At 38.0% G+C, this 24,645-nt stretch overlaps 1 protein-coding gene across 1 annotated transcript in view; it reads left to right on the forward strand.

Moving 5' to 3' along the window:
* Positions 1-16,380, forward strand: part of DCHS2 (dachsous cadherin-related 2) — a 352,313-nt gene extending 335,933 nt beyond the window's left edge. Inside the window, exons 17-20 of the mRNA XM_044680745.1 lie at positions 6,789-6,919; positions 8,448-8,734; positions 9,909-10,047; positions 13,751-16,380. Coding sequence (XP_044536680.1) covers positions 6,789-6,919; positions 8,448-8,734; positions 9,909-10,047; positions 13,751-16,380 — 3,187 coding nt within the window. The remainder of the gene's footprint in view (positions 1-6,788; positions 6,920-8,447; positions 8,735-9,908; positions 10,048-13,750) is intronic.
* The last annotated feature ends 8,265 nt before the right edge of the window (positions 16,381-24,645 follow it).

Here is a 24,645-nt window from a genome sequence, read left to right on the forward strand (position 1 = left end):
GGTTACTCAGCATTGCTTTAATTTGCATTTCTCTAATCAAGAGTGATTTAGTGGGTGGGTAGGGGGGAGCTAGATGGCTCAGTGGTTTGAGAGCCAGGCTCAGAGATGGGAGAATCTGGGTTCAAATCTGGCCTTAGAAACATCCTAGCTTTGTGATCCTGGGCAAGTCACTTGATCCCCATTGCCTAGCCCTTACTACTCTTCTGCCTTAGAACTAATACAAAGTATTGATTCTAAGATGGAAGGTAAGGGTTTAAAAGAAAAAGAGTGACTTAGAACATTTTTCCATACGATTATTGATAACTTTCCTTTCTTTATCTGAGAATTGCCTGTTCACATTAACAATTTGTCAACTGGGGAATAGCTTTTTCTTTTTTTCTTTTTAAAACCCTTACTTTATACCTTAGAATCAGTACTGTGTATTGGTTCCAAGACAGAAGAGTGGAAAAGGCTAGGCAATGGGGGTGAAGTGACTTGTGGAAGGTCACACAGCTAGGAAGTGTCTGAGGCCAGATTTGAACCCAGGATCTCACATCTCTGGGTCTGGCTCTCAATCCACTGAGCTACCCAGCTACCCCCACTTTATATTCTTATAAATTTGACAGATTTGAGAAATGAGATCTTTATAGAGCAATTTGTTATAAATTTTCCCCAGTTTGCTGTTTCCATTCTAATCATGGTAACATTGATGTTGTTGGTTAAAAAAAACTTTTTAATTTAATATAATCAAAATAATTAATTTACAACTTATAATGCTCTGTATCTCCTGTTTGGTCAAATTCTTTCCTTCTCCAAAGATCTTGCAAGTAAACTATTCTATGTTCCCCTAATTTACTTATGGTAGCATTCTTTATTTCAGAATCATATACTCATTTTGATCTTATAGGGTGTGAGATATTGGTCTATACCTTGTTTCTGCCATACTGTTTTCCAATTTTCCAAACAGGTTTTGTTAAATAGTGAGTTATTACCTCAAAAGTCTTTGGGTTTATCGAACACTAAGTTGCTAAGTGCTCCTGTATGGTGTGTATCTGATCTATTCCATTGGTCCACCTTTCTATTTCTTAGCCAGTACCAGATTATTTTGATGATTACTGCTTTATAGCACAGCTTCAGATCTGGTCTTATCAGGTCACCTTCCTTTTCATTAATTCCCTTGATGTTCTTGACCATTTGTTCTTCCAGATGAATTTTGTTATTATTTTATGTAGTTCTCTAAAATAATTATTTAGTAGTTTGATTCACATGGCACTAAATAAGTAAGTTAATTTAGGTAGACTTGCCATTTTTATTATAACTTGGCCTACCCATGAACAATTAATATTTTTTCAATTGTTTAGATCTCTCTTATTTGTGTGAAAAGCATTTAGTAATTGTGTTCATATCATTCCTGTATTTATCTTGGGAAGTAGATTCCCAGGTATTTTATATTGTGACAAACATTTTTTAGTACTTACTTGAGTCTAGCTCCTTGCTGGGTACTGGAGAAATGAAAAAAAAAAGGAACAATTCCTACCCTTATAAGCTTATAATCATTTGAGAGAAATAAGGCAGATACTTATAAGTGCATATAAAATGTATGCAAAATGGTGGGGGGGGGGTGGGCAATTGGGGATTAGGAAGGGAGCACTTAAAACAGTCATTGAGAAGCGGGTAGAGAGCCTTCGAGGCAGAAGGGAAGAAGGAGTACATTCTACGCATGGAGAACAACTTGTTCAAGGACAGACTCAGAAGCTGGATTGTTGTAAGCCATTTGGGCAAGATTATAGAGTTCATGAAAGGGAATAATATGTAATAAATTTGGAAAGGTAGTCTGGAGTGTGCAAGTTGGAGAAGCAAATGACATGGAGGGAGCTAGTGGTTTTTCTAATAAATTAACTGAGATCATTAAGGGTGGGAGTGGGGATCAGGGAGAGTTATGCACCAGGCATATTTTTAATGTTGACAACAGAGGACTTTTTTGGAAAGAAGAAGAAAAAAATATTCCCTAAGATTTACATTGCCAAGAAGGAGAAATCAGTTCCTGAATTTAAACTGGGGAAGGATGGATGACTCCATTGCCAATATCTAATGCTGCCAATGTCTTCTAATTAAAACCTATGCTGAGCTCTCATTTGTAAAACATTAGGGCACATAAGGGCTATGTGAAGGGCAGACTTCCAGTGATTTAGAAATATAATCCCCAAGCTTGAGTTACTACATCACTTTTTAAGGACTGATTTGTCAAACTATATTTTCCCATCTGTAGAGAAATGTAGAAATAACAATTTTAAATTCAAGGCACTGTTGATTTTGGACAATGCCCCAGGCCATCTGAATTCCCTTGGTGACTTCTGTCCTAACATTTAGGTCATCTTCTTGCTTTTAGTGAAACATCATTGATCAGAAATCAGAAGGTCATTCAAGGCTTATTATGTAAGGAAAATCTTTGCTCAAGCCAGTAAAATAACTGACCAGGAAGGAGGACCTATACTCAAGAAGTTAGGAAAGAGCTTTCTAATTTTGGATATGGTCTAGAATATTAGCAAATCATGGCCAAAGGGCTTTAAAAGACTGTCTGCCCTTTGACCCAGCCATACCACTGCTGAGTTTGTACCCCAAAGTAATAATAGGGAAAAAAGACTTGTACAAAATATTTATAGCTGTGCTCTTTGTGGTGGCAAAAAAATTGGAAAATGAAGGAATGCCCTTCAATTGGGGAATGACTGAACAAATTGTGGTATCTGTTGGTGATGGAATACTATTGTGCTCAAAGGAATAATGAACTGGAGGAATTCCATGTGAATTGGAATGACCTCTAGGAATTGATGCAGAGTGAAAGGAGCAGAACCAGGAGAACCATATACACAGAGGCTGATACACTGTGGTACAATCAAATGGAATGGACTTCTCTACTAGCAGCAATGCAATGATCCAGGACAATTCTGGGGGACTTATGAGAAAGAACACTATCCACATCCAGGGAAAGAACTGTGGGAGTAGAAACACAGAAGAAAAACAACTGCTTGAACACATGGGTTGATGGGGATATGATTTGGGATGTAGACTCTAAATGATCACCCTAGCACAATTATCAATAATATGGAAATAGGTCTTAATCAATGATACATGTTAAACCCAGTGGAATTGTGCATCGACTATTGGGGGGTGTTGGAGGGGAGGGAAAGAACATGAATCATGTAACCATGGAAAAATATTCTAAATTAATTAATTAAATAAAAAAGAAAATTAGCATACCCCAGGAAGGGATTAAGGGGTCCCAAATTAATGGAGGTCAGAAGAAATGGTGCCACCATATTTTATACCAGAATTTTAAGGCAACAAAGAAGATACTGAACCAAGGGTTGATATGGATGATTTGCTGGACTTTGAAATAACAGATGACTCATGATATAAATAAGGTATTTAATAATGTTCATATAGCATGAACATTGGTAAAGACCTCCATTTGGAAAGCAAAGGAAAGAAGATGAATAAGGAAACAAAATATTTATAATTCAGCTCTTTATTTCAGGCTTCAAAATAAAAGATGCTATAAAAAGAATGACTCTGAGAGGACTTTTAAATATCCTTATTTGTTTTAGCAAAATTTAGTTAGAGGGAAAGAATGCATCAATCCAAATTTTCCCAGTCAGGTTTTATTTTTTTAAAAGAGTTGATCCACTAAAGATATTTCGCAAAAGCCCTCTTCAATACTAAGAAGGTGAATATATGCTATTATTTATATATCTAATGTGCATTATGGCTACAAATTATGAAATAAGATTGTCTCTGAAGAATTAACCATAAGTATCATGAAGAAGGTAAAGAATTGGTGCATGGTGGAAGGGAGCTACCTTCCACAAGAAGCCAACAAGGAACTACAAGGGAGAAGCCAACTGGAAAATATCTTCAAAGAAATGTATGACCAAAGAAGATGAGCTGGTCACATGGTGACACTGAGGCTTGACAACTGCTACAGAAATAAAAAAGATTTCCATCATGTTGCACTAGCCTTCTAAGTCTTATGAGAGGTTATGGACCAACGATGAGCAGGCAGGTAGAGATTGGGTTCTGTATCATTAGTGGGAACATCCTCATCACTGAGCTGTCAGACTCTTTTGAGTAGCTGTGTATAGATAGAATATTAGTTCTAAGTTAGTCAATGAGGCATGTTACTGCTCTCACAGCTAAGAGGGATTTATTTCTGACTCAGCCAGCAATTACTGCATTTCTCAATGCAGATAAAAGAAGCCCTTTTTTTTATCAGCCATTTCTCGTCTTGGTTACTATTAAAGTAGAAATAGACCTGGATCATTTGCTCCAAAAGAAGATTTCCACAAATCCTTTACTGTAACACAAGAAAAGATTTTTTTTTCTCCAGAGGTGGGGGTGGGGGGGGATTGGGGCAGAGGTGGTGGTGTAGGAGAGGATGGAGATTATAGTAACGATAATTGAGTGCTTGTCCAATTCAAGTTCTGGCTTTGGATGCTGGCATGGCTTGGAAAGAAGGAGCTTCTCATCACTGGTTAAACAATAAGACTGAACCTGAGTGGGAAGGGGCCTCTCTAAAGTCAAGCAGTTCCATTTGTAGTCTCTGCTGAAGCCACAATCAAGGCAGTGGTTCTCCTTTTGCATGTGGCCAGTTGGATGGAAGACAACCAACTAATTTCCCAAAGGCTGCCAAGAAACTATCATAAATGACTTGATGCCTCTCAGAAGTTATACAAAGTTTGTCAACAGAGCTGCTGCCATAATTTTCACTTGTCCCCTGAGTCTCTGAGTCACCCTTAACTTGTCCTCTTACTTCAAAACCAAATGATATATTTTCTCTATATCAAAGATTTCTCGTTTTTTTCCCACCTGACATAGACATTATATGTAATCACCCGCCCTCAACCTCCCAAAAACATTGTAAAGGCCTGAAAATAGGAGTGGTTATAGGGGAAGGGCTGACAGAATAGCCACTTTGATGTTTTGGCTAAGATACCAGAATAAGATTCTTTTTCTTCAGAGAAACATTAGAAGGTGATTATTTTTAGTAAAATATTTCCATATGTACCTTCCTGATGTTCATTGTAGACAAAACAAACCCTTCTACGTGGAATTATTTCTATGCCCCAGTTTAGCAGAATTCTGTAATTCAAGTCCTGTGCTCTGTTGAGAGCCACTAAATTATGAGCATCAGTAGGCATCCTGGGTTGCTCATGAATGGCTGGCGTACTCAGAGATTAGATCACTCACACCTTTATACCCAGACCCAAGCATTAAAACATGGAGAAAATTACAAATATTTATTTGTAAGTTCATTTAGAAGTGTATGACATGAAAGGAGAAAAACAACAACCCTCTTGTGGTCTAATGATGGAAAAGGATCAGAAGTAAGTGCGAGAACTGGATAGGATCTGCTTTGCTAAAAGCAATTTTGGCAGCTAGGGGAGCCTGATGCCCATTTCAGGAATGAAGTTTCCTCGCGTTAATCTCCGAGTTGACTTATCACCTTTAATGATCTCAACTGTTGAGTGAATATTCTCTCAAAAATTTTGACCTTCACTTCTAGAGCTACGCCATTTGCCAGTGTCACTGTCTTTGGCTATGAAGGTATTAATTGGGAGTGAAACATTTCCTAGTGAATACAAATGAAGCAGTCATCCTCAAACTCAGTGATCAGTTTAACCTTTTCTCCTTATCAAATATTTCTATCATTTTTGTGTAAAATTGTATTGAACATTTATATTCATGGTCCCAAGAGATCTTGGATCTAAAGCTAGAAGGAACTTTAAAGATCATCTGATCTATCCTCCTCATTTTGTAGATCAGGAAACTGAGGACCAGAGGAGTTGAGCAAATTGCTCATGGTCATACAGGCAGTAAATAGTAGAACCAGGATTTGACTCTGGATCCTGGGATTTTGATTTACAAGTTCATCATGCTGCCTCGTATCCCTCTTTTCTTCATTGCTAAATTTTAACTCTCAAGATCAGGGACTCTGAACCTTGCTGGCCAACCTTTCAAAGTCCAAGAGAATATCTTTAATTATTGCTAATTATAATAGCATGATAGAGTGAAGAGGAGCACAAGACAAAATGCAGGAAGATTAAAATTCTTATTCTAGTTATGCCACTTAGCTGTGCCTGGGTTGTGGATCTTAGATTCCTCTCCAAGCCTCAGTTTCCTCATTTGTTAAATGAAAATAATAATTATTCCAACATTTCCCATCTCCCAAGGCTGCTAGGAGGTTTCATTGAGGTAAGGTATGTGGAAGTGCTTTGAAAACTCTTAAATGCTATGAAAATATTATATTATATGATGATATTCATGTCCTTTCTGGTCATTTTTTAAATTGATTTCAGTTCAGACCTGAAAAATCTCGATGCAAAACAATCTTTTTGGAGTTATATTTCTTGACAATGAAATGGTAGTAGTACCCAGGTCACATTTTTAACCTAATGGGTTGGAAAGGAATGAAGAGTGTTCTTAGGGACATCTCTTTATCCAGTACACTGAGTATTCTTCGGGAAAGGAATAAGTTCTACAGAATATCTCCCAGAAGTTATTCATTTGTTTTGACATAAACACATTTTAATCTCTTTGGGTTTGTTGGGCTTGATTATCCAAACCTGTCAAAAAAAATTCTAGTCTCATTATTATGTCAAAATTCATAGTTCTTTTTTTTCTTTTCCAAAAATGTGATTTGGAAAAAGCAATGCTAGGGGGAAAAATTAGGTAGCTAGTCAGTTCATTTTTCATTTTCATCTGAACATTTAATATTAATGTTTTTCTTCATCCCATTTTCTTTCTCAAATTAGCTTGGTCATACAAGCTGCTGATAGAGGGATGCCCAGACTTTCTTCTACAGCTGTGGTCAAGATCCAAGTGGTAGACCTCAATGATAATATTCCAGTCTTCCTCCCCTCTGAACGTGTAGAAGTTCCAGAAAGTAAGTGTGGAAATCATAAGACTGTGGTTTTTAACTCCTATTAATTGAAAAATCTAAAGTGAAAGTTCTTATTTTCCTGGGGTTATTCCCATCAAGAGCAGTTAAAGTTCAGATGCCTCTAGAGAGCCATATTTGACTGATGACATTTCTAAAGGTCTAACAATGTCATAGACCCCTTTAACAGTCTCATGAATCCTATGGACCATATTTTTTATCAGAATAATGTTTTTAAATATCACTTTTTCTAAATGCCTACAATAAAATACATAGAATTTTAAAAAGGAAGTCAATTATATTGAATGCAATTATCAAGGTTTTTTTAAAAGTTTACAAATCTTAGGTTAAATATCCCTAATCTAATATGATATAACTTTTCATCTGAATTGGGCCCTCTGGGGGCTCATAATCTAGAATTAAAAACCCCAAGGAAATAGACAAGGGAATAGCTTCCAGGGCCACTTAGTCAATCGTTTTCTCCCAAGATAGTCCAAAATAGTGACATCTTGATGGTAAAGATGGAGAATTTTTCATAAATATGTATGTTTTTCTATTTTATATACACATATGCATATCTTCATATATATATATATACATATATATATATATATATATTTTATGTGTACTAGTTATCCTTGTAGGTGATTTGGGTCTTAGAAAGACATGATAAATCTGCCTCCCATACCCATCATTTCAATACATTCAACCTCTTCCCAAGATAAAATCCTATCAGACTCTGCAACAGAAGTGCTAACAAGATTGACAGTTCCCCTCCGCTCCTTCCTAGAGCATCCCTAACAAGAGGGGAAGACGGGACCTGCTGCTATGTAGTTTTCCCAGAGTTAATGTAAAGAAGACCCACTATTATAGACAAAGGGATAGGTCACGGAGATCTCCAAAAAAAGGGGAGGGCAACTTGTCATTGGTATCAACGGAACTCCTTCCACTGATGTAATTAAAGACTCAAATTACAAAACTAGTTGAAAGTATAGAAAATGGCACCTAAGGAACTAGGAATGTTTGTAGAAGAACTGAGTGTCTTAGCTGGTACAGTAGAAGTGTTCTGGGTCTTCTCAAGCTGAGATGTCTCATGAGTCTTGGGGTTAAGTGTCTCTAGGATATTATAAAATGTAGATCAATACCAAGTGAATGCTTTCCCTTCCAATCTTCCTTCAAAGGGATATGGTTACCTTTTAGCATCTTCTTTATTTTTTAAACTCTTACTTTCTTAGTAACAATTCTAAAACAGAAGGGCAAGGGCTTAGGCAAATGAGTTAAGTGACTTATCTAGTGTCACATAGCTAGGAAATATCTGAAGCCCCATTTGAATCTGAGTCCTCTCAACTCCAGACCTGGAGTTCCATCTGCCGTGCTACCTAGCTGCCACTTAGTTTGTGCTTTAGAGTCTTTCTTCTCTTCCTGTGAAACTGAGCACAATAAGGCATGCCAGGAAAGGGAAAGAAAAAGGTGCCTTCGTGATCATATGAATGAATGGGTTTCAATGATGGCTGACTACAGTTGTCACCGACAGGTATTCCGCTCGGTTCTGTCATCACTCGAGTGGCTGCTCGTGACCGAGATTCGAGCCCTGCTCTTGTCTTCAGTTTCCCCAATGGTGGTAACCCTGGAGCCAGATTTGCTATTGACCACATCACTGGAGCAGTGATGCTGGTGAAGCCATTGGACTATGAAGGAGAAGATGAATATAAGCTACTGGTTGAGGTTTCAGACTCTGTGCACCACACAGAAGCAACGCTCATGGTCTACGTCATGGATGTCAATGACAACCCCCCGCTCTTTTCACAAGATTTCTATCAGGTAAGGAGATTACAATTCTTTGGATGCCATGACCCAATTTCAGGAATGCAGGGAGCAGTCCAAAGCCTCCATTGCCAAAGGATGGCTCAGTAACAGCTTATGTTTTCAATATTTAATATTTCTATAAGTGAAAGAAATGTGATTAATACTAGACTTGAATATATTTATTTAATTTCCTTCTCATGCAATGCCTGTATCAACTTCATTGCACAGGTCTAGGGCTCACCCAGAAATGATAGGGATTATTTTTTGATACCACACATTTTTCAGTAAAATGCTTAATGTTTGCCAGGATGCTAACAGGTTTTCACTTCACTTCAACATTAAGAATTCAGTTTTTGTTAATTGAGGACAGTTGTGTCATCTGCTATTCATTCAGGCTTTGCATCCTTAAAAATGCTGGAGTGAGGAGAATCTTTTTCTCAGCATGTTTTGTGAATGTTGTAGATAGTTTATTTGCAGAAGCAACTAATTATGAGCATAATTTACTGGATGAGCCACAGAGTGATGTTTGATTTTTCAAACATTTTCAGGAATAGGGACAAAGAGATTACAGTTTGCCACTTCAGAATGGCCTCCAGGACTCTTCCATGTCATAAATGCATAGTGCAAGTTGAAAGACAGCATAGAAAAAAAGTTCAGCTTTTTCTCTGAAGAGCCAGTGTTTTGGGGATGTTGAAGGGAAAGAGAGAGAGAGAGAGATAAGGAGGGAAGAAGGGAGGGAGAGAGAGAGAAAGAGAAAGAGGAAGAGAGAGAAGGAGGGAAGAAGGGAGGGAGAGAGAGGGAGAGAGAGGAAAAGAAAGAGGGGAGAGAGAGAGAGGGAGAGAGAGAGAGAGAGAGAGAGAGAGAGAGAGAGAGAGAGAGAGAGAGAGAATTTCCTTTAACCTATGGAGTTATTTTGGAATGAAAACAGGTCAAAATGAAGTCTCAGAAAGATGGAGTTAGTAAATTGATCCCGAGTCTTCAAACTTTTCTTTTTATATCTTTTTAATATATCAACTCAGCAAAATTATTTCAGCTTAAGGGAATCAGTGGGAGCAGCCTGTCCAAAGAAAGGCATGGGATTATGTTTCTTCAGCAAAAATACTCTAGTTATCATCTTCTGCCCAGGAAAATAACTTCAGGCCATAAGCAAATAATGTCCCCTTAATTCTTGTTTCTCTTTTGCATACAGGTCACATTGCCTGAATTAACACCTGTAGGATCTTCCATCTTGACTGTGTCAGCCACAGATCAGGATACAGGAAATAATGGGGAGATATCCTACAAAATCCTTTCTTCTGGTGAAGGATTTTCAATTGATCCCCAGAATGGTAAGTTGTTTTCAGGACCTACAAATTCATCAATTTCTGTCAGAATGGGAAATGGAAAACCCCTCTTTCAAATTCTGCTTGGCAAGCATTCACTGAATTAAGGCCACAAAATTCCTGTTAATCCAGAAGTCCAGGATTCCAGTTCTAGTGCTGTCTTTTTCTCTTACACTTTAGCCATACCTGTGAGGAAATAGAATGGTGAGTCTATCAGAAGCACACAAAGGTTCATGGTACTCAAGATAGTAACACTCTATTTGCTCAAAAAAACAAGTATAATTCCAACAAACTTCTCAGGCTGTTGCTGCAAACCTCAGCTGGAGTTGAATTATAAAACCAAAAGGATTGGTTTAATGCTAGAGACTTTGTTTATCTTCAGGCCAGATTCAAAGAATTAGTCATAGCCTCTGCATTGTGATAAAATTGAAAGATCATTGACTCAGGTTTGGAGTTTAAATCCTGCCTCTGACATTTATTTCCTGTGTGACTTCAGGTAAGTCACCTAGGCTCTCTGTTTCTCAGTTTTCTCATACATAAAAAATGAAAGGGATTAAATGAAAAAATCTCAAATGTCCCTTCCAAAGATATGCCATTTGTACCATTGAAGAAGGTGATGATGTTGATGATGCAGATGATGGTGATGGCAAGCAGAAATCTTTTGTAATGTTATTTTGACTGATGTGATTCCTGCCAAGGTTTTATATATCATTTCTGTGTCTCACATACCTTTGTGGTCATAGGAAACTTTGTAGTTATCAGCTGAAAAGTGGTGTAGTTAAAACTTCATCTAGATGATGACACAGTGAAAATTGTGAATGAATACTAAAACTGAGTTGTGTAAGATGTCATTTTCTCCCTTGGGGGAAATAAAAAGCCCAAGGAAAATCATTATATGGCTTGTCTACCTCAAAACTTTTCTATAAATGAAATATTATTAAAATTAATATAAATCGATAACTCGAAGGGGAAAAGAAACCACAAGAGACTGCATGCAGCCTGAGCAATGGTGTGCTTGGCAGAAGGCATTGCCAGAAAGCCAACCCCAGTCTTGGGGGTAAGGAAAGAGGAGGAAGCCAGTTTCAGGTATAGGGACTTTTTTTGTGTTTTATTTTGTTTTTAACAACCCGCTGATGAGCACAAAATTCCTCCCTCGCCCTCCCACCCACCCATCCCCGCTGCCTCCTCTCTCTTCCACTTGATGGAGAAAGTTACTTTCCATCTTCTTTGCCCTCCTACAAAGCTTAGGGTCCGCAATGAACTTCCTGATATTCTGTACCCAGAACTCTGTAAATTGGCATCCATACACAGTTGAATGATTCCTGATTCTGCAAAATGTAATCTTCTTAAACTGTTTTAATTTGATTCCATTATTAATGAAACTGTGATGGAAATGAACATTATTTTTAACCTAATTACATTTTCTGTGCCTATGCCATTCGTTGATGTGACTTCTATGTCTGGTTCATTTGTTACCTATCTTTAGCCACAGGAGACACAGGAAGCATATTGAATTGGCCTATAAACAATCATATAAATAAACTTTCATATAAACCTCAAGGGAAAAGTTTTAGGAAATGGGCAATAGCATCCTTTAGAGCAGTGATTCCCAAAGTGGGCGCTACCGCCCCCTGGTGGGTGCTGCAGTGATCCAGGAGAGCGGTGATGGCCACAGATGCATTTATCTTTCCTATTAGTTGCTATTAAATTTAAAAAAAAAATAATTTCCAGGGGGCTAAGTAATATTTTTTCTGGAAAGGGGGCAGTAGGCCAAAAAGTTTGGGGACCACTGCTTTAAAGGATCCTTTTCAACATTGTTTTCTTATGTTACAGTACTTGTTCCCATAGTTTTCATAAATTATTTCCATGTTGGCATGTTTTATGACCTAAGCATGACCTTTTGCCAGCCTATGTGAGATGTAATTTAGCTTCATCTAAACTGACCTGGACCACAAGTTTAGATTTGAACTAACTATGCAACTATACTAATTATACAACTAACTAACTATACAAAATTTTACATAGAGAGTTTTTATTTATGGTGGGAGAAAGGTGGGGAAATGTCTGTTTCTAGAGTCAGAGGACCTGGGTTCAAACTTGGCCTCCGGTGCTTGATGCTTAATTCCTGAGTAACCTTGAACGAGTCACTTTTCCTCCCCAGGTTTCAGTTTCCTCATCTGTAAAATTGAAGGGTCAGACTAAGTGAACTCTGAAGTTTCTTCTAATTCCACATCAATGACTGATGATCCTAACTGCACATTAGTAATCATCCAGAGAATTTCTATCCATTCAGTGTTATAAATACATCAGAGACTCTGGAATAAAATTATTTCAAAGCCAGAAAGAACCTTAGAAATCACCTAGTCCAACTCCTTGCTTTTAGTAGGTGAGACCAAGAGAAATAAAAGAATTACTTAAGGTCAATCATACAGCTAAACAGTTCTTTTTTTCTTGATGCCCCAGATTCCTCATGGAGTATCCCAGTGAATTCTGGCCACTTGGGTGAGAGAAAGTAGCTAAACATAGTAGACTAGCAGCAGCAGCACCCACAAATATATCTAGCACTTTAATGCTTCCTGATGAAGATCATCCTTCCATTTTTACATAAGAGGGCTTTGAGGGACTGGGAAGCCAAATAACCTGCTCCTGATAATACATCTGATGTCTGAGCCAGAATTCAAACTCAGGTCTCCTAACTACTAGTCTGACATTCCATCTGCTATGCCCTCTCATACAGCTAGAATTTCTTTGCAAACTCCTCTTTCATTGAAATCTCTGTATGTGTAAGTTATTGATTGTTTTAAGAGAGCTCCAGGATAACTAGATAGCACGGTGGACCTGGACTCAGGAGGACCTGGGTTCAAACACTACCTAGCTCTATGACCTTGGGCAAATCGCTCAATGCCAATTGCCCGGCCCTTGCCACTCTTTTGTCTTATGGTTAATACTAAAACAATATTAATTACTAAGTCAGTAAGAATTTAGAATAGAGAAAGGGAGAGAGACAAAGCACAAGAGCTCCCTTCTTTATAAATAAGAACAGATGTACCCCAGGGTACAGAAACAAATACAGAAACTGACTTTATAGGCAATTGTCAAGAATATACACATGTCTATGGTATACAGATAATATAATTATATATACATATGTGGTCATATATGTTCAGTCATGCTCAAATTCTTCATGACCCCATTTGGGGTTTTCTTGGCAAAGATAGTAGAGTGGTTTTCCATTTCCTTTTCCAGAACATTTTTTTTTGTGAGGAAACTGAGGCAAACTCAGTGACTTGCCTTTGGTCACCCAGCTAGTAAGTGCTTGAGGCCAGATTTGAATTCAGAAAGATGAGGCTTTCTGATACTAGCCCTGTACTCTATCCACTGAGCTACCTCACACACACACATACTCATATATGTATGTGTATATGCATATATGTTCCAAATATATACATATGTATATATATAATCAGATTTTTACACAGAAACATACATAATGAATCTAATTTATGTACTTTTAAAAATCTAAAACAATTGAGTCACCATTTATTTGTTCAACACTTTGGTGAGTAGTTAATGGTGAACATATAGCATCTAACATGTTGCTATAATACAATTCTTTCCCAGTAAATATTTCTATTAAATGAAAATTTTGTTGAATAGATACCTTGGATCTAAACTCACAGAAGTCATGTTGATGGTTCTTATTTTTCAGGCTCGATATTTACCGTCAAACCTGTCCTGCTTCTGGACAAAACATCAATAATTCAGCTTCTTGTGGAAGCCAAAGATGGTGGAATCCCTCCTTTGACAGCCCTTACTTTGGTGGAAATAGAAATTCAGGATGTAAATAACCATGCCCCTCAGTTTACCATGGAGCACTACAACATCACCGTGAGTGAAGATGCTGTCATTGGGACCACCCTGCTCACGTTTTCAGCTGTTGACCATGACTGGACTAATGAAAACACACATGTTGAGTATTCAATCATCAGCAGCAATTTGCAAAACATTTTCCTTGTGGAAACTCATGTCATTCCCTCAGGATCCCCTTATAAGCGAGCTGGTCATCTTGTTCTGAGTCACCCTTTAGACAGAGAAACTATGGCTTGTCATGAACTCATCATTCTAGCTTCTGATCATGGCCATGGCCCGTTGAATTCTACCGCCACCATATTCATAGACGTACTTGATGCCAATGATAATCCACCAATATTCAGCTCTCCGGAATACCATGCCCATGTCAAGGAAAGCCTGCCTGTTGGTAGTCAGATTGTTGTGGTCTCAGCAAAAGACCAAGACGTTGGAGCCAATTCCGAGGTCCTCTACAACATCATCTCAGGAAACGAGAGAGGATATTTCCAAATAGATGGGGAAACAGGAGCTATAGATTTGATGAAGCCCTTGGATTATGAGGATACCTTGATGTTCACTTTAACTGTTCAGGCCTCAAATAGAGGAACAGATAATTTTGCTTTCTCCACAGTGTCTATCAGCATCCTGGATGACAATGATCATGTCCCCCAGTTCATGTTCTCAAGTTTGAACTGTGTCGTCCCTGAAAATCTGCCTAATTTCTCTGTTATGTGTACAGCGCATGCTTTGGATTTTGATGCAGGTCCTTATGGTCACCTAACATATTCCATTCAGTCATCCTGTTTGATAGATCATGGGATCCCCCATGACCATGACCTGTTTTTTATTGACCATTTAACAGGGGATATCTATGCCAAAAAAATCCTAGATTATGAAAGTGAAAATAAACACTGTTTCATTGTTCAGGCAGAAGACAAAGGTGAGGCGAAAGCCACTTTGATGGTCCAAGTGGATGTTGAAGGAATTGATGAATATGAACCTATTTTCACACAAGACCAATATTTCTTTAGTCTTCCAGAGAGTCATCATGTGAGACAAGTTATTGGCAAAGTAGAAGCATCTGATGCTGATGCTGGAGTTGATGGACTTGTGCTTTATACCCTTGCAAATCCATCGATATTCTTTTCCATTAATAAAACTAGTGGAAATGTCTATTGGATTGGAGGAGAGCCTCCCTTTATGGGAAACAATGTCAAGAAAGATGACATTATTGAAATGAAAGTAATAGCACACAGTCCCAAGGTGGATTCAAAGTCCTCTTCCTGCACCATATTTGTAAACATGTCCTCTTCCTCTCAAGGAGGGCACTATGCACTGTCTGCTAACAGCCTTTCAATCAGCCTCACAGCCTCTGTTGTCATATTCCTGCTCTTGATCATCAGCCTTATTGCCCTGATTTTAAGAAATAAACAAAAAGACACGGTGAACTCCTGTGGGGAAAAAAAGGTATCCTCATCATCACCTAGTCATCTGAGCCTGACTACTGATCCCAGCATCCTCAAGGACTCTCAGAAAGCTCCAGATGTAGGTAATGGCATTCTGCCCATGGGTTCCATGTCTGAGTGGTTGAATTTAGTAGATATGAGAGAGAAGAAGGATATGGTGAATCCTTGCAGGCATTCAGACTCAAGTGGCCACTGCTCAGTGGAAGGAGATACTGCTGAGGATGAGGAAATCAAGAGGATCAATGAATACCCCTGCCGAAAGGGCTCTGGCTCGGTTCTGAGTGACCGTGGATCTCGAGTACCAGATTCTGGAATTCCCAGAGACTCTGACCAGCTCTCTTGCCTGTCCGGAGAAACAGATGTGGTGATCACCACTGAAACCTTAGAGAGCAGTTACACCCTGGAAGGTATAGGAGAAAGGTGTGATGCTATTTATGCTCAAAACAGAGTGTTATCTCAGACACTCCACAAGATTGAGATGAAAGAGAAAACCCTTATGGAAGATACTAGAAGAGATTATATCTTTATTTCAAATGATCAAGACTCAAGGTATGGATCTCTTACAACTTTAGAAGCTTCCTCTAGGGATCCAAGAAGCAACTATGACTGGGATTACCTCCTCAACTGGGAGCCCCAGTTTCAGCCTCTTTCTTCTGTCTTCAATGATATTGCAAAACTGAAAGATGAACACTTGCAGGTTCCTGGCTTACCACAGGGGAAGAAATCTTTTGTTTTCCCACCACCTTTGATCACATCAGTAGCACAGCCTGGCATAAAGGCAGTGCCCCCTCGAATGCCAAGCCTCCCACCAGGAAAAGGATTCAAGAAATACCCACGTTCTCCCCTTCACCAGAACCCTCACTATCCACCAGCAGCCATGACCCCCAGTTTTTCTCCATCTCTCTCCCTGCTAACCGTGCAATCTCCTGCTATGTCTCCCCTGTTGCCAGATGCTGGGTTGTTAGGAACATGCCTTGTTAGGACAGCCCATGGACCCAGGGCAGAAGAAGAAGTTCAGCTGTGAAATCTTGTCATTGAGCCCCAGGATACCTTGAGTCAAGAAGGAGTAAAGGAAGCAAAACAATACAAAAAATGACACATTTCCAATCAAACTCCTCAGGAGCAGTTTTATTCATAACGGAGAGAATGTGATCCATTTCTGACTGAATTTGGGTGGCTCTCCTCTTTATCCTCTAAACTCTCTCCCAGACTGACTGAGAAACTGCCTGATGCCTGACCCTTGTCTTAACCTGCCATTACTCTCACCTTCTAAATAAACAGCTCATGCTTTCTACTTAGCTGTCTAAGAAACTAGTTCAGAAGACGAAATGGCCTGATGGATATGAATGACCCGCAAACAATTTTTAAGTGCTCTATGGTGCACTATGATCTTACTAAAAGATCTATCTTCTTCAAAACACATGAGGCAAGAACAGATCAGAGTTGCCTAGAAATCGAGCATCTTGGGGAAATGGACTATCTGTGGCTCTCTGACATTTTATTTCATATCGAGATGATTGGCGCCTAAAGACCCACTTCTGGATTTGCCTTCCCTTTCAACTCTCCATTCCAGCTCACTCCATTTTAGAGCCAAACAATGACTGTAGAAATGACAGGCACTATCATCTCTAGGGAGAGGAGTGGAAACAAAAAGAATGGAATTAGCCATCATTCTATGCCAAAAAAGAAGAGCGTTTCCCAGTTGCTTTTGTCTGATTAAACAAACCAAGCATATCTTTCTTGGTATGGGTCCAAGGGTGATGCTATCTATCCTAAACCACTGGGTTAAACCTCTCACGTGAAAAACTTCCTTGGACTTCTTTCCAAAGAGATCAGAGTACGTTTTCTTTATTCTTTTTCCTTTTTCTTTTCTTGCTTCTTCTTATGACAGGACACATGTATAGATGTGAAACTTTGAAGATTAATTTATGGAAACTCATTTTATTTTCTTCTAGACACTGCAGTTACTTGTGGTAAACAGAGAACAAATAATTTATGCACTGTGTTAACAGTGGAAATTATGTAGATAAAAACAAACTAGTGATTGAATTAGCTATTCATATAATTTCCTAGTTAGAATGATTTAATGGTATTTTTTAAAATTAAGATTTTTGTATAAATTTTTTCTACTAAAAATTTAAAATGAGCTACAAAAGCATACTTTCTGTTTTCTCATGGTATAATCTATTTACCATTTGTTTTGTTTGAACTTGCATCCAATGGTGCAATCAGTACTTTGGCTTTGTTTAGATGGATCATAGGCATAGCATATGGTGTTGGATTATTGGCATGTTCTGCCCATTGATTGTCTCATTTTCAATACTGTTTCACAGGATCAAGCAGAGAATTTAGAATTCCTTTAAGTGAAAGGGGAACATCTTTAGATTAATTCCCTCATTTTATATATGTGAAAAGGGAGACCTAAGGAGAGCTATATGCAACAATTCTGGTGCCTAGGTAGGTCGACAATGTGAAAACTACCTTCAAATAAACTCACTGAAACAGATTTAGTCAATGAAGAGGGAGACCTAAGACCTCGGGACAGCAGGTTTTATGGTGGGAGAAATTCTAAGACAGTATCCTATGAGGAAAAGTCATAATACCTTGGAGTACCCCCAAACCACTGCTGGGAAAGCCATCATTGAAGGAAGTTGAAAGGCAGTACTGAACCAGTGAGTATCTCACCTGGGATATGAATTCCAGGAGTGTGAAGACAGATTATTTTGTAGCTTCCTATTTGCATTGATTATTCATGATGACTGGATACTAAGATTGGTTCTTTCTGCTTTCTAAAAGAATATAAATGCTGTCAGTATCCTGGGACAAAGATCCAGTCCCTCTACCTAGTTGTAATTCAACCTCTAAAAGGGAAATAACTTACTCAAAGGCAACAGTACTATTTGATTCTAGAACTAGGACCAAAATCTACACAATTCCTGGTTCCTAGTCCAGAATTCTTCCCTCTGTGCCACTTAGATTTCCTATGATATCTCACTGCCAGGAATAAGCTTTCTTCTTCTGAGAATATCACCTCTCTAGCTTACTGCCTCTCTGGGGTGATCCAGTGGTGGAGAAGTCTTTTGGACCTCACGGCAGTACTTGGAATCATAAAAGAAGTATTTACAAGACACATGAGGTGACTCGCTTCAAAGCTGACCCATGGAATTAGTCATGTCTGTGTCTTATTCTTTCACTGATATTTGTGGAAGCAGAAGTCTATAGTCAAGGGTATGCAGAGGAAATGAATGTACTGTGAATTCTGATCTTTGTTCCACTAAAATAGTTATCTATACCGTGTCCATTTTCCTCCTCTACAATATGTTCCTAAAAACAATCCTGAGACACAGGTGCTATATGTATTTTTATCCTCATTTTAAAGGTGAGGAAATGGGCTCAGTCAGAGAGATAAAGTGGTATTCATAGTGACACAGCCAGTAAGGGTCAGAAGTAGCCTTGGAACCCAAGCCTCAACCAAATCCAAGTGCATCCCACATGGCTTCTTCACGGTTAGTACTGTCGAAGGGATACTTACTTCTGTCTACTAAAAAGCACTACTAAGAACATGACAATAATTTGTAGGGGGAATAGGCAGTAAATTGTATATAAATTTTGACCAACAACATAAATGTTCCATGCAGATATTAGCAAATTCTATTAAAAGAGAGTCGTTTAAAAAAGTTTGGGGTGAAGGGACAACTAGGTGGTTCAGTGGATAGAGCTCTAGACCCAGAGACAAGAGGTTCTCCATTCAAATCAGCTCTTAGACACTTTTAGCTATGTGACCCTGAACAAGCCACTTAACCTTCCCCCACATTCTCCCCATTTCCTAACCTCTTCTGCCTTAAAATCAATACTTAGTATTGATTCCAAGATGGAAGATAAGGGTTAAAAAAAATCTGTGGAAGCCCATCATGGTAGACCTAACACTTCATGTAAAGGATGGATTAGTGTCTTGAGTTTTCACCATTTGATTGTCACAAAATAAACGCTACAAGTCATCAAAAATGGGGTTCTTATGCTGAGGTCCATGGATGAGGTCCAAGAAAACTTATATCTTTATTTTCGCTAAACTCTAACTGAAATTTAGCATTTCCCTCAATTATGAATTTTTAAAAATCTTGAGAAGTTTGATCCTTAGGTTTACTAGTCTGCCAAAGAGGTTCATGACATAAAAGAGGATCTTGGATTAGACCTAGTCCAAGTATAATAGTCCAAATACTAATCCAAGAGGCAGTCAGACCTTCCTAAGTCAGGACTGCTTTTCAATCATCCCTGACATAGAAAGGTTTTCTCTAGGGAAGGAGATTCTACCACCATTCCCTGGCACATTTATAGCATGGAATCTCCCACTGATTCCTTTCAAAGTTTCACTGGAACATGCCAAAAGCAGGGGTGGGGGCAGCGTTCCTGTCCAAATTCATTATTATGGAAGTTCTCTTTGACCACATACTCTGATTTTAGAAGGAAGCATCATTTGCCCTTTGTCATGCTGATAGTATTAACATTTCTTTTCCTTTTGTCTGTACAGTTGTTCTCAAAACTCATCCACAAATTGTATGCTTGCTCATCTAAGCGCGTTCTTTTGTGATTTATTACTCATGCTGGATATGAGTCTGCGTTTTTTTTGTTTTTTTTTTTAGATATTTTGTAAGAGTCTAAGATGCTCGTCGTTTCGAGTCACTTGTTACCGAGTTCCAGTGGGGATTTTTTAAAATTGATAGCTTTACTAATGCCCTATCAAATACCAAGAGCCACACTGGCCAACACATTGCTGCTTCAAGTGTGGTTGAGGTTAAAAATGTGAATATGTGAGTTAAGTGTCTGCAATAAATCATGTGTCAGCCTTTTCAACTGGGGTCTTTTTCTTTTCCTAAGTAAACAATATAATTTGTAAAGTTTTCAAGTTTAATATTAACTTGCCTCATCTGTTCTGGGTTACTTTGCCGATCTGCACACCGGTTTTAGCACTTTGGAGGGGGTACAGAACTTGTTAGTGGAAAATCATATTAAGCCCCAAATTCATGAGCTATAAAATAAAAGACAGTTGTCTCTGGTGGAATTTTGGCTGCCTGAAGTTCTGGACTTGCTTGTTGGCAGCCTGAGAAATCCTGGTGTAAATCAGGACCAAATGGATATCAAAATTCCATATCCTAGCAGTCATCGGCAACCTGGCATCCAAGCAGATTCCTGAGCAAAGAAAGAAGAAGAAAACCTAGGCTCTTTACCTTAAGGGATTTGATAATTTAGCAGTTATTAAAAATATTTTAAAATTTACCATAAGCCACTGGCTACCTACAAGTACATATATTTAATCTATAATACATCTTTAGTTGAAGACAGGAGTTCTTCCTAAGAATGTCTCCCTTCAGTTTTAGAACCTCATTTCCTGTGCATTCCCGGGACATTTCTATTGGTGAAGCATCAATCACTACTTTAAACATTTCTTATTTACAGTCAAGCATGAGTCTTTTTTCATCACTTTTGTTCTCTTATTATGATTACACAGACCTTTACATGAAGTAAAAAGGGATATAATACCTACAAAAATCTTGTCCCCCTCTTCCTTACTACTCTCTACTTCACATACTGCCTCCCATTACCACAAAGACCCAAAATTGTAGGTGCAGTCCTATCTTCCTAGTCAAAAGGAATGAATCTGCTGAAATGTTTTGGAGAAATGTGAATGTGTAAGATGGTCAATTTGTTTTAACTAAAAGATTTGAAATGGAACACAATTTCCACAATGAAGAGACTGAGAACAATTGATTACTAAAGCTTCTTACATTCAACCAACACCCCCCACCTCTACCCCATGGCTGCTTGGTATGGCCATTCTTGAAGTTTGTGATCTACTTTAGGGGCTCAAGAAGAGTGAGGAAGACGCACTAAGGAAATGGAAGGATATGCCAAAGAGACAAGCTGTAGATGTCCATGAGAATCCAGGGAAAGAAAAGTTGCAAGAGGGAGGGAGAAAATATTTGTGTGTCACTAATGGACATCTGGTTTTATTGAATCAGTATCTCCCTATAGGTTCAATTTTTATTCTAGGATAATCTCCTTATATTCCAGTTCTTTGGTCTATTCCCTTTTTTCACTTCTCTCTTCCATTCCTAATAAATCTCCTCTTAACTACTAGTCCAGTGTTGTTTAAAATTCTAACTTAAAGTTTGCTCACAGTGGACTCAATCTGGCCATAAAGTGGGGGAAAGCACCCATTTGATTCTTTCATTTTCTGGAATTAATAGCAAATTATTCTTATTAATAACTAAGTTCATTTTCCTGATCCTGTTCAGCTGGTCTCTCCCTCCTATCCTCCACAAATTATCATGTATATACTGTAGTTAGCTCTTTCTATGCTGTGTTATACCTCCTTTGAAGAATATAAACTTTGGAGCGGGAATTTTTGTTTTGTTTTGTCTTTTTCCTCCTGGGCCTAGCACATAGTAGATATTTAATATTTATTAAATGAATTTATTAAATATTCATTTGCTTGAATTACGGGTGGATGTTCATGGATGTACATGTGTATGATACAGAAGAAAAGATGAATGAAAAGAACAATAATTCTAAAGTAGACCTATTCAATAAATTATAAAATATTAAAAATAAGAGTTGGAGATCTTAGAGTCACCAAGTCTAACTTCTGCCCCATGAATCAACAATAGCTGATTGAGAAAGGCAGAGAATCTCATTTGCAACAGCCTCAACAAGTTGTATTCCATGCTTTAACTAAAATATATTTTGATATGAAGACCTTATTCTCTAAGGAGATAGCCCATTCCAATTAGGGACAGCTCTGATTTGTAGAAAGGTCTTCTTTTTGGTAAATCTATCTCCCTTTAGGGGAAAGGATGAATGATCACTTAAAAATATAGATATTTGAAAATGTCAGACATTGGCCTATGACAGATGGTCCAAATGTGCTTTGATCAGTCCAAAATTTTAGAATCTTCTTCTCTTTGATTTTAGTCAGTTTTCTGAACTGTCTAGTTACTCAGAAATTATGCAAGCAGAAGCTTACATGTATGTCTAGAGTGATGTGGTAGAAATAATGCTGGATTTGGAGACAGAGGACTTTAGTTCAAATCCTGATTCTATTACAATGTGGCTTTTGGCATATAAGTAATTTCAGATTTAGGTCTCAATTTCCTCATCTGTAAGATGGTGTTGGATTTCTAAGGTTGTTCCTTCGAGCACTAAATCTATGATCCTAAGTTCAATGAATATTGCAGATTTTTTTTTAAACATGAAGCTCTTGACCCTAACATCCACTGGAAAAGGTCTGTGTTTTTGGTAATTTCTGTCTCATAAGCTGCCTATACCCAGTGATGCCAATCCGTAATACCAGTGTAGACAGCTGTTTCACCTGCCTCTCCTTTTCTTAATTATAAGGTACATTTTGTTATTTCTAACCATTATTTGATTTGAAAATTCAAGAATTGGAAATCTGGTACTTGACTTTGGCTGACCATTGAAGCAGACCAGAATTGGATATGATGCCAGGTTGCAATCTTATAACTGAAGACTTCTTGGGAAAAGTTGACATATTCACCATTCAAGTATTCCAGTGATCTTTTACAAATATGAAAGTGATCAGAAAAGACATAATAGAGTAGTTAGGTTGAACTCTATGTTGCCAATGCCTAATTCTTCATTAGTTTATTCTTAGCTCTAAATATTTCCTTGAGTAACCTAGATACTTAGCAGCCAAGTAACACTGATACATAATAGTATACATATTGATATCATATAACCATGCATTCATACTCATGTAGAAAGGAATAGGTACATAATATTTAGAAATAGTAATTTTAATATCAGCACCTCTATATCAGGTAATATTTAAGACAGACTTAAATGTGAACAGAAGAGAGAAGGAAAAACCATTCTTTTCTTATAGGTTCTGTTAGAAATTGTCTCTCATATCCTATTTTCAAACAAAGATGCATGTAACATTCACTTAACCTTTACTTTTGACATCAAATTTCTCCCAAAATGCATTTCCTAAAGTTTGGCATTAATTAATGTCACACATAGGATCTTATTCAGGAGAAGATTATATGTGGTTCTCATCAGAAGCATCACTCTCTTGACATTAAAAACCTTCCAAAGCTAAGTTGCCCTAAGTTAAGAGAAAGCAGTTATTTAACTATGAGACTGTCAATGGTTTTGACACAAGGCTCAAAAGAAAATATAAAGAGCATTTTTGAAGGGCTGTTGTAACACTCTGAGTAGTAAAAGAATAGGCAAGGAGGGTTAGAGATCAGTGTGACCCCCTTCTACCCATAAAATAAACACCATCATTTAAGTGCTACAAGAAAAGTTGTCCTTATAATAGATATGGCTTCACATGTATGTTTAAGGTTAAGATTAGAATACTCTAGATATGGTTATAAGAATTAAATTTTAATGGTTTGACTAAAATATATGAAAATTATAAATAATAATTATGGTTGCCAATTCAAAGTATTATTGCTCAAAGTCGAAATGACTTTAATAGCTTTTATTTACAAAAGAATTGGAAAAAGTGAAAGCAGAGAAATACAAAAGGGTAGAGAAGATGTTAGCCTATCTAACTAAATATTGCTCCTATCTAACTAAATATTGCTCCAGTGCTCTACTCAGTCAGGACTTGTCGACCTCCAACCAGAATTAAACTTTCTCCAGAAGACAGGAAGGGAAAGCTAGCTATCCATTCACCCACTTACCCTCCAAGTGGCAGGTCAAGACAATGACTCCAGCTGAAGGTAACTCCTGGGGCTGACTTTTTTTTCCTTGAGCCAATCTTCTTCTTGAAGCTGACTTCCTTCCTGAAGTCAAACTCCTTATTGAAGGGAAGTCAAACTTCCCTTCTTGAAGTCAACTTACCTAGCTCCAAAAATTCAGGGCCTTTTATAATGGCTTCTTGTCCCTTCCCCTCTTTACAAGGGCCAATCACAGCTTCCAAATTGCCCAGCACTGCCCTGGAGGCAGTATCTGTGGGAACCACTTCTCACCTTCTGGAGAAAAGGGTTTACAGATCCTGACTGATGGAGTTGTGAATTCTCAGTTCCTGGCTGATTGAGTGTAAAGGGTGGAGAGCTCCTCCACCTAGTGCTAAATAGGGTGTTCAAGCTTTTGTTGATTTAATTGGAAAGTAGACAAAGGAGAGTTAATCCTGCCTTCACAATCTGGGGAGATACTAAGTAGGGGTATTTAAGTTATTGTTAATCAAAGTGTTTACTCAAATTAGACAAAGGGAATAAAGGATTCCCTTTCACAATTGTAAACTCAGAATATACAAAGGGAA

Source organism: Gracilinanus agilis, chromosome 6 (assembly GCF_016433145.1).
Source record: "Gracilinanus agilis isolate LMUSP501 chromosome 6, AgileGrace, whole genome shotgun sequence".
Taxonomy (NCBI): Eukaryota; Metazoa; Chordata; class Mammalia; order Didelphimorphia; family Didelphidae; genus Gracilinanus; species Gracilinanus agilis.